Source organism: Stegostoma tigrinum, chromosome 31 (genome assembly GCF_030684315.1).
Source record: "Stegostoma tigrinum isolate sSteTig4 chromosome 31, sSteTig4.hap1, whole genome shotgun sequence".
Classification (NCBI taxonomy): domain Eukaryota; kingdom Metazoa; phylum Chordata; class Chondrichthyes; order Orectolobiformes; family Stegostomatidae; genus Stegostoma; species Stegostoma tigrinum.
Window position 1 is genome coordinate 25423888 of NC_081384.1, and position 15628 is coordinate 25439515.

At 40.1% G+C, this 15628-nt stretch overlaps 1 protein-coding gene across 1 annotated transcript in view; it reads right to left on the reverse strand.

Annotated features, from left to right (window-relative positions):
- The window catches only part of LOC125466230 (acid-sensing ion channel 2-like), a 1220788-nt gene extending 1206090 nt beyond the window's left edge, over nt 1–14698 (reverse strand). Inside the window, exon 1 of the mRNA XM_048560490.2 lies at nt 13508–14698. Within this exon, the coding sequence (XP_048416447.1) occupies nt 13508–14068 (561 nt within the window). The 5' untranslated portion in view covers nt 14069–14698. The remainder of the gene's footprint in view (nt 1–13507) is intronic.
- Nucleotides 14699–15628: the final 930 nt, after the last annotated feature.

Sequence of the window (15628 nt, forward strand, 5' to 3'; positions counted from 1 at the left end):
CCGACTTTAGTGTCATCTGCAAACTTAGTAACCCATTCACCTACTCTTGCGCCCAAGTCGTTTATAAAAATGACAAACAGCAGTGGTCACAAAACACATCCTTGAGGCACACCACTAGTAACCGGACTCCAGGCTGAATATTTTCCATCAGCCACCGCTCGTTGCCTTCTTACAGAAAGCCAGTTTCTAATCCAAACTGCTAAATCTCCCTCAATCCCATGCCTCTGCATTTTCACCAATCTGGCTCATTAAAATATAGCAGCAGAAGTAAGCCATTCAGCCCCTCAAGTCTGATTCACCATTCAATAAAAGGCCCTAGGCCTCAGCTTGTCTTTTGTGCCAACTACTCACAGCCCTCAACGTCCCAATATTTTAAAACTTTTTCAACCTCCTCTTTAAATACTTTAGGAGATCTAGCCTCAACCATCTTTTAGGGTAGGGAATTCCAGTGGAAACATCCTTTCTCATCCACCCTGTCAGGCCTTTTCGAATTTTGTACATTCCAATAAGATCACCTCACTTTGTTATAAATGTCAATGAATAAAGGCCTGATCTATATGGCTGTTCCCAATAAGCCAACCTCTTCATGCTAGGAATCTGCCTAGTGAATCTCTTTTAAACTGCCTCCAATGCCATGATATCCTTTCTTAACTATGGAGACCACAACTGTACACTGGAAGCCTCAACAATCTGTGGCAACAAGAGTTCCCTTATTTTTAAAACTCCAATCCCATAGCAGTGAAGACCAAAATTTCACTTGCCTTCTTAATTACTCGTTGCATCCACATGCTAACTTTTTGGTGTGTGGACATCCCTCTGTACTGCACTTTTTTGGAATGTCCCTCCACCTAAATAGTAGTCTGCCAACATTAAACTCCATCTACTAAGTTTTTACCCATTCACTCAGCCTGAATAAATCGCTTGCAATTTCCAATGTCCTGATCGCAGAATGGTCTCCTGTCAATTTACGTATGGCAAATTTGGAAACAAATTGGCATTCCACTAGTTCCATATTTCCAACCTTAAAAAGACCCATTAATCCCAAATTTCTATTTTCCAGGTGGTAACCAATTCTCAATCTATGCTAATACATTACCCCTAGTAACAACAACTAGCCACAAAACGACATGACCCACTATCACTCGTATCCTTACATACAGATAAGGAAGGACACCACTTTGATTGGGACAACACATCCATCCTAGGACAAGCCAAACAGAGACATGCACGAGAATTCCTAGAAGCATGGCATTCCAACCGGAATTCCATCAACAAACACATTGACTTGGAGCCAATCTACCATCCCCTGAGAAAAAGAACAGGAAATGACATCACCAATGCAGGAAATGACATCACCAACCCAAGGAAACCTAACCAGATAAATAGAAAGCGGGACATAACACCAGCGCTTCGTCGGAGGCTCACTGATGATGTTACCTAGAATGGTGACGAAACGTCTGAAAACTAACCTTCCGGCTCAGCGAGCAAACTCACATCCAGAACCTCAACCTGAGCTACAAATCTTCTCAAAACTCGCTATTACCCCTAGTACCATGAGTTCCTATCTTGTGTCATAGCCTTTTATGCAGTGCACTGTGCCAAACATCCTCTAGGCACTGACACTTGCTACACATGTGATCACTGTGGATCTCACCAACATTTACCAGCTCCCACAAACCAGAGCTGCAACACACCACCTGCCCAGCAAGCTCTATTCTAATTAATTAATTAATTAACTGATTGATCAAATGTTACGTATTTTGAAAATGAACTTCCTTACTATGGTCTACAGTTGCAGAAACATCTTCTTACTTAAACCTTTTGGCTAATCAAAAGAGACACCGTAGAAATACTCAACAATCACCTTCCTTTTTTCCTGTGCCATTGCACAATTCTTTTGCAGCAAGATACAGGCTAAAGGGACTATCTCATGTCGTTTGTTGACCCCTGCTTTATCATTCAGGTCTGCTCTTCTCTTTATGAAGCTGCTGTCGCCACTTGATTTTTCTTTTATTTCACAAATATAGTTTATTCTTAAAGAATCTTATAAACACAGCGACAAATGCAGTTTGGTTCTGTACTATGGCAGATTAAGGAAATGAAAACATTGGAGTTTGACTGTATCTAAGAAAACAAAGGCAAAACTATATTTACATGCAATTGGAGCACCAGAAGTGTCCAGTAACTAAACAGACCCCCATTTAACTTCAGCATTTCAAATGCAAAGGTGCTCTTTTCTCTCATTCTTTTAAGTGCTGCTGACAGTCTCTGTACCTTTCGTTCTTCCAGTCGTTAAGGTACCAGTGACTGTCTCCAGGCTCTACTCTCCCCTAGCCTTTCAACATGCTCTGCACTATTGTACTATATGTACCTTCTACTATTTATTTCGTTGTCCTGTGGTCTGATCGATTTAGGAGATACATTGTTATTTGCTGTATAAAGGGCACTGTGCTACTTCTTTCGCTCACTCTTCACAAATTCCAGTGTAAGGTTTCATGAAAAGTAAATAGGCAAGGGGAAAGCTATAAACAGCAGATGACATTTGTTCACCATTTACAATCTGTTCTCACTGTAAGAAACAGCAAAACCATTCACCCATCAAGAACAATGCCATGGAGTTCTGCTGGTATTGATGCGTATATTAAGCTTCAAGCAGTACTCATCAGATGTCAAATAGTAAATATATAAATTGTCACACTTTTTACAACAAAACTGTATAAAACGAGAAAGAAAAGTACAAAAGACATATTGCATCACAAAATGAGAAAACGATTTCTGAGTGCTGGTTGACCCAAGCATCCTCCAGGAGTAATTAACCTCTAACTAACCTCAGGAGGGAACAACTATACATTGCCAGCAAATTGGTATGTGGATGTGTTACGTGTCATGGTGCTTCCATTAGTCTGAAGCAGCATATTATTTATATTATATAATAATATAAAATAAAAGGAGGACCAGGAGCAGGCCCAGGAAATGCCATGAAAGGTCTATTTAAATTCTTAAATCCAATTATTTCTGCTGCAAATGTAGATATCAGAATGGTGAATTCTTCTTTTGATGAAGCAAAACCTGCTAACCCAATTACCTGTTAATGATAGGAATGTCTGCATTCGTTTGAATAACCAGTTATTGCTGTTTAAAAAGCCTCTGATTTTTACAAACATTTGAGCTATTCACAGAGTAGTTAAGCTCTGTCCATCAACATTCGGGATATCAATGAGCCCATAACTCGTTGAGCCTGGCAACGAGTTCGTCTGAGCTGCTTATTAATTCCTATACCGTTTCAAGGCTTGAACTAAGTCTTCACTATAGTGCACAAAGTTAAGTACATAAGCCATTTATCCTGAAGTGTATTTCATAAGACTGCAAAACAGTTTAAGGCTTCTGTTTTGTGGCAGATGATATTGCAGCCCTCAAGCCTCATTCTAAATATGGAGAATATTCGCGTGCTAACTTTCAATTCCATCAATAGGTCATGAACTGTTCTAAATGTTCAGGAAGCATTTCCATCTGACCTAATTCTATCTTTTTGGTTTGCAGTCCTACTTAATTCATTCAAATTACATTTAGGTAGAGTGACTTCATCTTCATGATATATTTGACAAGCCTGTGGAAAAGATCAGCTGAGACATATAATAAATACACCTCTTTTTATATGGTAACACTATCAAACCAATCACACTATTATCTCAATCTTAACAGTGAGAGTGCCTCAGTGTAGATTAAATGGGACCATACCCCACAAACTACTTCGCTCACACCCTGATCAATCCCTATGATGTCAACTGTAGTCCTCAGGTGGCTCTCCAACTAATGACATAGAGCTTGTGTTTTCTTATCCAAGTGTAACAATCAATCCAGCCAATTGTCAGATTGATCGCTGAATCCCAGAAATATTGTAGCACCAAAATAGGCCATTCAGCCCATCTGTCTGCACCAACTGATAAAAGAAGCTGCCAAATCTAAGTCCACTTACCAGCACCTGGTTCATTGCATTTCGTAGGTTATAATGTTTCAGGTATAGATCTAGATTCCATTTGAATGAAATTAAGGTTTCCTTCTGAATCACCAAACTGTGCAGCAAATCACAGACATCCACTACCCTATGGAACAAAGTGTTCCTCATAGCCCCACTAATGCTTCTAATGATCACCTTAAATCACAGGATCTATATAGGGTGGAAGGAGCCCATTTGGCCAATCTTGTCCACGCCAACCCTCTGAAGAGCACCACACCTGCCGTCCCCCACAACTCTATCCCTGTAGCCCTGCATTTGCCATGGCTAACCCACCTAGACTCACATCCCTGGACATTATGGGCAATTTAGCATGGTCAATCCATCTAAGTTGCACATTTTTCAACTGTGGGAGGAAACCAGAGTACCTGGAAGAAACCCAAACAGACACAGGAAGACTGCACAAACTCCACACACGCAGTCAATCAGACTTGGGTACTTGGTGCTGTAAGACAGCAGTGCTAACCACAGGGCCACCGTGCTGCCCTACCTGTGGCCTCTTGTGATGATCTCTTCACATGGAGAAACAGTCTTCACTGTCCACTGTATCCAAGCCCCTCATGAATTTGTACAATTCAATTATATCACACCTCAGCCTCCACTGTTCTAAGGAAAATAATCCTAGCCTGTTTAATCTTTTCTCATAGTTGTAGTTTTCAAGACCTGACAACATTATCAAAATTGCCTCTGGTCTCTTTCTCGAGCTATTATATCCTTCCTGTCATGAGGTGACTGAGCGGCACTACAATAATCCAACTTTGGCCTTCTTTCATCATAGCTATGATTGATTCCTTAACGAATTATATTGCGTCCCCACCTTTTTATTCCCTTTTCTATCCTGCCTGCAAACTCTCTATCCATGGATGTTGAGCTGTCATCCTTGCCCTTTTTTAAACTAGGGTCATCATAGCAATAACATCATGTTGCCATACATCTATCTGTGCCCTCAGATTATTTGCTTTATTTGCTGTACTCCTTCTGTTTGTATGTGTACCTTTGTTTCATACATACGTCCTTCCTTTCAAAGTCACTAAGTCTCTGCCTCCTGTACTGTTTTGAATTTGCCTTCAAGTTTCTTTCACCAATCTAGTTTAAACCTTCCTGGCCAGCCCTAGTATATCTCCCTGCTAGGATATTTATCCCAGTGCTATTCATGTGTAGACTGTCCAGTTTGTGCATGTCACACCTTCCCCAAACCTGGTCCCAAAGTTCTCAAAACCATACATCTACCCTCCTACACCAGCTTTCCAACCAAATGTGCAATCATTCAAATCTCTTATTTTTATATCCATTAGTATGCCGGACTGGGAGTTCTCCTGAGACCACTGCTTTGGAAGTATTACTTTTAAACGTCCTAGCTAGTTTCCTGAAATCTGCTTTCAGGGCTTATCCCAATTCCTACCTATACTATTGGTATAAACATGCACCACAAATGTTAGATGATCCTCCTTTCCCAGAAGTATGTCTTGCAGTCTTTCCGCATCCTTTATTCGGGCACCAAGGAGGCACCATACCATCTTGGTGATATGGCCATAGAAGTGCCTGTCTGATCCCCTGACTAAGAAATTCTCTATCACTATTGCTCTTCCATCCTCCTTCCCATGCTCAGGCTCCACTCTCCTAAGGAACCATTTCCGTCACCTGTATCCAAAATGGAATATTGATTAAAAAACACGTTCGACTCACCGATTTGTGGACTACCTATCTGGATTTCTTACACTGCTGTGATGATCTATTTCCTTGCTGCCTATAAGCTTCCAACATGTGAACATCTCCCTAAGTATGCTATCCTCATTGCCCTCAGCCTCATAGGTACACAACAGTGACTTCAAATATCACTCAATTTTTGAAACTTGGACCACAAGCTTGCGTAGTGACACTTCCTAAAGATGTGTTCGTCTGTGACATGTGACTTTTCCATGAATTCACACATCTCGATGATGTGCACTCCACTTGGCCAAGCCAACCTGCCAGCTTGTAACTTTAAAAATCATTATGTGGAATTAGAGCGGTAGAATAGCTTTTTAGTAACAAGCAGTCAGCTTCTTCTTCTGTACAGACGTACAGGCAAATACAGGAGACCGAAAACCACATAATATGAAAGTAGTACCTCCTCCTCCCTGCAACAAGCTCCCTTTAACCCTTCAAACTCTCATTTTATATTCTGTATAACCAAGGCAGCAGCCAGTGTGAATGAATACAGTACTGAGGGAGGTGTCTATTTATACTTCATGAAAACAATTGATTCAAACTTCATAAACACTGCATTAAACCAAACACTCATTAACCTCTGAACTTTTAAAACCTTGGATTAAAATTGTAGTAACATTTGAGAAGTTAACTTAAAATGTATTATTTAATTACTTGTTAAATTTAAGTGAAAGCTAGACTTTAGATTCATGAAGTTATGCTTTAAGACATTCACACTCACCAGTTTCCATTGCTGACTCACTGACCATTGTGCTGACAGTGTTCTTTCCTCATAACGTGGATGCAACATCAGGTTTGTGAAGTTTCTGTTGTGGGATAAAGTGATTCATTGTGTAGCTGCAAGGATCAGACAAAATACCCATCTGAAGAATGAAGTGATTGACAATGTGAAAGATGTTGGTCACACTGGCAAAGTGATTCCTCTTTGCCTGCACTGCAGACGAACTGCAAACACCAATCTGAGCCCAGTCTATATTCAAACCAATTTGTATTTTCATGGTTATAGGTATTGGAGTTATACTTACTATCAAATTGTGATATTTTTCTTCCATTCCTATTTCATCTTCAGGTCAGTGAGACTGAAGGTGGGTAGCCTCATTTCTCTTTTATGGATCTACTGTAGTCAGGGGACACTTTAGCAGAACCCACACCTATATACTCACATGACATATAGATATTGATCTACACAAGCAAAGTGTCATCGCCATTAGATCTCACTTAAGTGTCTCTTAGTCATGTAATGTTATATCATCATTACATCATGATTCCATTGACTTACGCCGCTAAACCATGACGCCACAATTTCAAAGCAACTGTCAGCTTCATTAGTAATTGCATGATAAGTTTATAAGCTTTCTGACCACATCATACTGCCAAAACTTGATCTAAAAGTTAAATCTTAATGATTTATTTGTTGTTATTGAACATATGGAGCTACAGCTACAAAAAGACATGTTGCCATCATCCAATCTTTCCAGTATTATCCAGTCATCCAGTATGCCTGAACTCCACCAATGTACTGGTGCCACAGACTGACAGGCAAGTTTATAATTTCCAACTGACTGACATTTGTTACTGTTACTGCAACAACATGCTACAGATTGTAATCAGCAATCTGGAGTTTTACAGCCACTTGTACATTGCTGTTCATTTCTTTTTGCAATTAAAGAAATATGTTAATACAAATCCTGTGCTTGAATAAATAACTAGTCATGTCCAAGTCTTTAAAAAAAGGCCTATTGATACCCCAGAGAGCATAGTACCCTCACACATCAATACATGATTTCACATATCAATACAGAATGATGGAAGTCAATATTATACGCATCAGAGTACAGGAACTATACTTTGAAGATGCAAATCCACTGGGTAAAATCTTCAACTTTTAACAAGTTTCAAAAGAGATTCTTCAGATTAGATATTTATATATGGTTAATGAATGCTTTTTGCAGATGTCATAATATTATTTGCATGCACTTCCACAGAATAAGATGATAAATATTTAACGCTGAAATTGGGACACATCTAAATTTTCAGTATAAATACAATTTGCAGCAATATAGAACCTTTAATGTAGCATGATGGCCAAAACATGATGCCAACAGCATTATTAGAAGATATCAGGACTGGTGACAAAAAAAACCTGGTCAAAGAGATAGGTTTTAAAGAATATTTTTGAATGGGACAGAGGGAGGCAGACATTTGAGTATGGAATTTCAAAGGTTATGGACCAAGGAAGTCGAAAACACAGCTATGTATGGTAGCTAAACTCAAGGATGCTTAAGATGCAAGAAACAGTGGTGCTCAATTTAAATGGTTTGTAGGGCTGGAGGAGATGACAGAGTTGTGAAAGATTCAAGGCCATGGATTTGAAAATGGAAGTATTATTGGAATGGGAGCCATAGCAGATCAGCAAGGACAGGGTTGCTGGCTGCATGAAGCATGGGGTAAGGTAAGGATAACTGAGTTAAGGATGTGTTTAAGAATAAAAGGTGGGGTGCTGGGAGGCTGGGAGACCAGTCAGCAGTGTATTAGAATAGTCAAGCTGAAAGATCAAAAGACAAGCTTGAGGGTTACAGTAAAAAATAAATCAAAGCAGGCAGTTTTATGGATAGACAGATTTAGTGATGGAAGGGGGGCTCTGGGAGTCAAACACAAATCAAAAATTCTAAAAGTCAGTATCTATTATGTAAGGCAGTTAGCCTGAAGTGGTTAACTCCAAAAGTTTAAAATAACTCTGCCCACTGATACATAAATGATTATCTGGGAGGAGTTGGTCAGTTTTTCTAGTTTATTGTTAGTTGTCAGTTAATTCTGTAAGCTGCAGCCTTTTAGCTTAGACCAAGCTGTTATCTTTTGGAAGATAACAATATCTGTTATACAGTATTAAATATGGTTAACCTGTTCTTAAGCAAATGGAGCCCATTATCTTATTACACTGACTCAGTGTTTAATGTTGCCCCATTTAAGTTGCTTCATTTTAACATCATTACGTTACTTGTGTCTGAAATCTCATAAACAGTCATAAGATTTGTTTTAAATTGTTTTGTTGTTATACTCAATCAGATTACCCCAAAATAATGCCAATCTCACTCTCTTGCAGAGTTGAAGCCATACCCAGTTTGCCACAGGCAATGGTGTTTTTTGTGGAGGTGGTAGGTATAGCAGGGGACCATGACACTTCTTGCTGCTGCCTATCTGGTCTGTTTTGGTCACCATTCCCTGGAGCTGCTCCTCCAGGCTGCCTCTAGGACCTTGGGCTTCTCCTGGTTGGCACAGTGTCCAACATTGCTGAGCTCAGTTGCATTTTCTCCCCTCCCTCAGAGGCAGTTGCTGGGTTCCTGCAGCGGATCAAAGCTTGCAGCCAGTAGAACAGTGTAGGGGAGCTTGTCCAGGGTGGAAGAAAGGCAGTGGGTAGTGGTCTGATGGAGTTTGCAGCAGCCCAGAGTCGTTCCCAAATGCCATGCGCTACCAGGTGTGTCCCACAGTTCCAGCTGCCCCTGCCTCAAGGTGTGATGGTAGGTATGGGAGTGGGGTGTGCTAAGTCATTCAGCAAGGGTGTGTGTGTGTGTGTGTGTGTCTGTGTGTGTGTGTGTGTGTGTGTGTGTGTGTGTGGGGTTGTGGGTAGTTACGTGGCAATGTGTGTATGTTTGTGCATTGTTGTGCACATGTGTCTGTACAGTTGTGTACATGTGGTAGTGTGTGTGTGGTTGTGAGCATGTATTCGGTGTGTATATACGCATTTCTGTGTCTGAGTGTGTGTGTGTGTGTGTGTGTGTGTGTGTGTGCGGATGAGGTTGCGTCCATGTGGTGTGTGGGTGTGGTTGCGTGGGTGGGTATGCATGTGTGTAAAAAGTACAGCCGGCTCTGTGGCCAGCCGCGAGAAGTAGTTCTGTTGCATCCATTTGGATCATGGGGAAGAGGTAGGGGCAGACTCTTTGGGAAGATGGGTTTGAAATGCTGATGAGTAATGTCTGCACCATGGTCAGAGGCCGACGCCAGCTCCAGCAAGGTGCAGGAGGGGAATCTGAGGCCTGGAGAGTGGGAATCTCCCTAGTACAGACCTCAGACCATAATGTGGCACAGCGATAGACGTGGCCAGGAACAAGCAATAGCCTGAAGCCCAAAGAGAATGTCCCCTTAGCAGCAAGGCCAGGCTTCATTCTAGGGGATCAACTACAGGAGTTTCAAAAAGTACAATGTTACATTTTTGTTTTCTGTTTTTAAATTTGCTTTATTTAAAATTGTTTAATTTACTAAGTTAGGAATTTAGCCATTTAAAGCACTGTGTTTTGGCTTAGTGGGTACAGATATAATATTTCACTCTCAGGCTTATGGAACCTAACTCCTTTTTTAACATTGATTCTGACAGAAATCTACACCCCATTTATAGTTTTTTCGCTTAAGGTGAAACATCTTTCAGGAACACAACTGCACATATATGTGAGGACCTCGTGTATTGTGCAATAAGCTCCTGCTTGTTCATCAAATGCTCACGTTTTCTACCAGAGACTTATTAGTCCTTCTCTATTTAATACTTGTAAACACCATGGATTTTTAAAAAATTCATTTGTGGGATGTGGGCATCCTGGCTGGCCAGCATTTCTTGCCCATTCCTAGCTGCCCTCGAGAAGTTGGTGGTGGGCTGCTAGAGATGGGCAAGAAATGCTGGCCAGCCAGCGAAACCCACATCCCACAAATGAATAGAAAAAAATTCTATGGTGTTTACAAGTATTAAATAGAGAAGGACTAATAAGTCTCTGGTAGAAAATGTGAGCATTTGATGAACAAGCCGGAGTTTATTGCACAATACATGAGGTCCTCATATATATTTGTGTTTGTTCTCCTGAAAGGTGTGACCTTAAGTGAAATAACTTTAAGTGGGGTGTGGATTTCCATTGGAATCAATGTTAAAACGGGAGTTAGGTACCATAAGTTGGAAAGTGGAACATTATAATTGTACCCACCTAGCCAAACCACAGTAATTTAAATGGCAAAATTCCTAATTTGGCAAATTAAACAACTTTAAATAAAATAAAATTTAAAATTCTGTACTAGAAGAAGGGTAGGTGCAGCAAAACTAACCAAAGAAGATCCTATTACAATTAATGCCAGCTGTAGGCATCTCATGAAACAGGTTTGATGTCAGATTGCTCGCAGGAATGGGATTAGTTTGCCTGAGAAAGACTGTTATGGCAGAATTAAAGGCAATGATGTAGTACTCTCAATATTCAGTTGTGGCCCTGTTTGCTTGCCCAATATTGGACATCAGGGAAGCAGTGTTACAAATTGGATACATATACCAAGAGAAAAGAAAAGAAAATGATATCTAATGTAATCACGTATCCTAGCAGTTGAACCTCAACCATTTCCAACAGAAACTACAAGGCAAATCCACAGCAGATCCTCATCAGTCATCTTGTACAAAATGGTACTTATAGGGAAGCTGCCAATACATATAATCAATTGCATTTCAAATGCATTAACATGAAAATATCGTGGTGTTATCTATATGATTGGCCTCATGCCCTATGGTCAACCATTTCCTTATCATTATTTTCTCTAGTCAACACAGCAAAAAGAAGTTAGATATCATGAAACAATTAAACTTTGAAAGCAAACTTCAATGCAAACCAAATTCCATTCAAAGTAAAAGGTGGAAAAGACTCACTGAGAGAAAATTATCCACTATACAGCTTCTGCAAGACACAAGTTTCTCTGAGATTCAAGATCACTTTTTCCATTGACCCAGTTAGACAATGTGTGATTTGGGCTCAGTTCAACCCTGGTTTAGAAATCAATTTTTGTCAAATTTGGTCTGTTTCAGACTAATGTTTTCACTTACTTAAGAATACAATCTTCATCCATTTTTGACTTCTTGCATATTTTTTTCAGGTTATTTTGGAGCGTTAATAGTTTGATGTTGTACGGCCTACGGATCGAGTCTCTTTCAGAATATAGAGGTGACTGTGATTCAGGTCTGCTTCAGATTCCAGTTAAGCGGGTACTAATTCACAATCTCCTCACAATAGTCTGTTTTGTACCATTTCCAAGAGACCTAAAGAGGAATCAGGAAAAGGATCTACCTGATGCATTCAGATGTCCAGTGGATGCTTCCTCAACACCTTGTACGAAACCATAATCAATTATTTACAATAATCTTGACTCAACTCAAGAAAATTAAGTTAGCAGTGCAATTTACATGCATCTATCATGGAATGCATGTAACCTTCATGAACGTGCTGGCAAAAATTAAGTTTATGCAGACAAGTGACCACATCAGGTGAAAATAAGTTACAAAAAGTAAAAATTACTGATTGTTTCACTGAACTCCTGGAACTTAACTGTACATCAAACTTACACCAAGTGCCAACAAAACTTAAAAGCTTTTGTTGCTTTAATTCTGAGTCCTGTTGGCAAATGTTTCTGATTTTCTAGATTTTCATTTGGTGGTGATATGCTTTTGTGAGTGGTCAGAGTAAAGATTCACAGCAGTGCCCTCCTCTTCCAACTAATCTATCACAATGTGGGACAGCCAAAAATGCAGTCGCACAAATCTGTATGCAGTAAGCTCTAATCAACCTTCACTTGTTAGAATATCTTGTGGCTTGCAATGACTAACATATTGCTCTTTTCTAAGAGATGCTGAACACAATCTGGATTGCCTTGGAGTAATACTTGAGCAATCTCAGTTCCTGGGACAGTGAGGAATACACTGTACCAAGAACTCTGCAGCCACACCATCATGGTTGAAGCTGCAGCAGGTTCCCACTGTAGCTGACCACTATCACGGCAATGTTAGCATATCAATGATTAGCATGTATATATGGTATTTCCCTGTACTTATTACACAGAGGCATTGAGCAACATCAATGGTTTAAATAATTTGATTAATGCATCCACAGAAAGTATAGGTGAAGGAATGTCATGTGAAGGTGTCAGGCATTTGTCTGCTGAGGTCAATAATAATAATTTCTAGTTTTATATCTAATACAGTACATATACAATACAGCATCCTATTTTTGTCACAGTTTTAATAAAACACTTAAGCACTAGATGCATCAACAATAAAATGACACAATATTGTCTAACATGTCATTCTGTTCTCTTCTACACATAAACATGCTTATGTGTCTTGTAACAGATTACAATAGTAACATCACATCCTTAATACAATTGAAGAACTGTTATAAATAAGTAAGTGATTTTCCGAATTATAACACAATAGCTAGGAATACTCATCATTACAGGTCTGAACAAAGTAACCAACAACTCTCTCAAAGGGCACACTTGTGACAAGAAAAACATCCAGTGCAAGGGTCAGACAGACCTTCCTCATAAACCAACTATTATAAGGCCGTAAGTTTTATCAGTTACAGCAGTATTCTTACAGATTCTACACCAGCAGATATTCCTGAGCTAAGCCATCATTTTTCACGCATTTACAGGGGCAACAGTCACTTATGACATGATTTAATGTATCCTTACTGTCCATAGATTGATCTCATCGATAGAAAAAAATTTTGCTTTCATATTCTCAGATTTCTACCAAAAGCAAACAAAAATGTGTTGCATTTTGGTACACAATGGAAACAAATTGCTTATTAATAATTCTGAATGAGTTAATTTGGAAAATATCAAGATCCAATATGTGTCACAAAGGAATCATTTCCCTGTTTCCTCTGATGAGGTTTGTACTTCTGTCACAGGACAGACAGGCAGGATGACGAAAATAGAAGGAAGTGGAATGACTGAAATGGCTCCAAGAAAACTTTTACTCACAGTTTTGAAGTCTTTATGAGTACATCGAACTCCCCGGAACTTGCAGTACAGCATCATATCCTTGAGATTGTGGCCAACTCGTTCATAAAACTCTCGCATGTTGAACACCCTTGGTTTGTAATGTGTGAAATCAGCTTTCTCCTTGAGGGCTTTCAGCACAATGGGATCAGCCATCTGGGGGCTCTGGATCTCTAAGTGTACATTGAGTAGTCCCAGGAGCTCACCAGCATGGTAGAGATCATTTACTGTCAGCTTTGAAAAGCGAAACTCATTCAAGTTGCAGATGGTAACGGCAGGAAAGACCAGGTTGTTTGTGGCCACCTCTTCCAGCTTGGCAACGTGCGGGTATGAGAAGTAAAATGCCACCCGCTCTGCGCATTCAACCACCAGTAGGCCCAGGGAGCCAATAAATACCACAGTCCACATGAATCGTCGCATGGTCATTGGTCCATAGACAAATATATGCCTGATTCCATGAAGAGATGATGTGTTCGCAAAAACGTGGATACTGGAAGGTTGCAGGCTCCCCACACTGCCTGTGCTGTTCTCCTTTTCATCCATCTCTTTATTTGTGTTTGTATGTGTGTCCAATTTTACCAGTCTTCCAGCTGCTTAGTGCACTAAGAGCTTCAGTTCATCAAACAGTTGTTTAGGCTTTATCGTAAGAGCTCAGCTTTGGCTGGTCTGCACTGCCCCTTTTGAGTGGAAACAAAACCTTTCACAGCAGACAGAAGGAAACTCTTGCTTTTGACTTACACAGCACCATCCAGAAACCTTCGTCTGTTTGGAAGCAGCGGGGATGGAAAGGCAGAGTGGGAGGGATAACAGATCCCACCAATCGTAATAAGGATTCTTCAGCTGACAATATTTGTGATGAAACACAAACCATGAAGCAGACTGCAGTCCGTTTGTTCGTGTAAATGCTCTGCTCAGCGTCCACAGGGATGCCAGCCGTGTAGAGATGGTTAATAAGAGAACAGTCCCTTAATTTATTGCTTCGTTTTCCTTCTCTTATGTTGTTTACTGTTGGACTCCAACCATCCCTGGGCACTCTCCTGAAACTGTCACTGTGATTCAAGGCTTCTCGAGCAGTAGGAATGAATTGCTGTATGAGAGGGGAGAAAAAGAGAGAGAGAGCGCGAGAAATAGGAAACAGAAAGGGAAGGATTGAGGAGGAGAGACAGTCTGCAAGTTAAACAGCAGCATCAGCGGCAGTAACAACAGCAGAAGGCTCCACAGACTCGCAATGAGCGCATTAGTTATACTGATAGCCCAAGCTGACAAGAACCTTCAGGCAAAAGCAGCCCTCCGAAGTGAAATAGAGAAAAAGGTAGAACATACAATTTGCATGTCTAAGAACTTTACAGACTGAGGTTTAGAGGAAATAAATTATTTAAAAAGAAATGAATAGTCCGTACTTGATGCTGAAAGCAATTGACATAAGCAAGCATAAATTGATCTGTTGCATCTGTTGCTTGTCTGTGTGGTGTTTCAGGCGAAATATATCATCTGTTTCAGGGAATCACAACACCAGTTTCCAGTGATGCCTGACTCAGCGCTTACTGACCAGCAATGGCAGAGGAAGGGAAACCTGGACTATTGTGTGCGCAGGGGCATTTGTATATTTTTTGGGAGCTTATAGTCATCACTAATAGCACTAAAACAAAACCCTTCTAAAATAAACTGACTGTGTAAGCTTGACATGCATTAACCCTGATTCAGGTTTGTGCTGTTAGTCAGAAATGTTACATTAACCACATCAGAGAAGAAAGTAGCTTTGATTTTGCCATTCTTCTTCCATTAAAGTAAGTGATTCTGAGCGATGAATAAATGCCATAGAACTATGACACACTGGGTTCCAGGAAGTGCTTCAGTGAACTCATTGGTTGCATTTAAAATATGGCTCTGAATCCTACGTAAATGGAATGATAATTGATTACTACTCCATAAGGAATTAGTGTACACAGGGGTTATTAAATTTAGATGCCCCTGTTGGATTTAATATACTTTTATGAGGGAGACAGGTCTTCAAATCTTTCCAAACATCAACATTTAGTCTGTCTTAATTGTGATTCCTTGGGGAGAAAATTTGTTTTAGAAATCCACTGAGATAAAGATAAA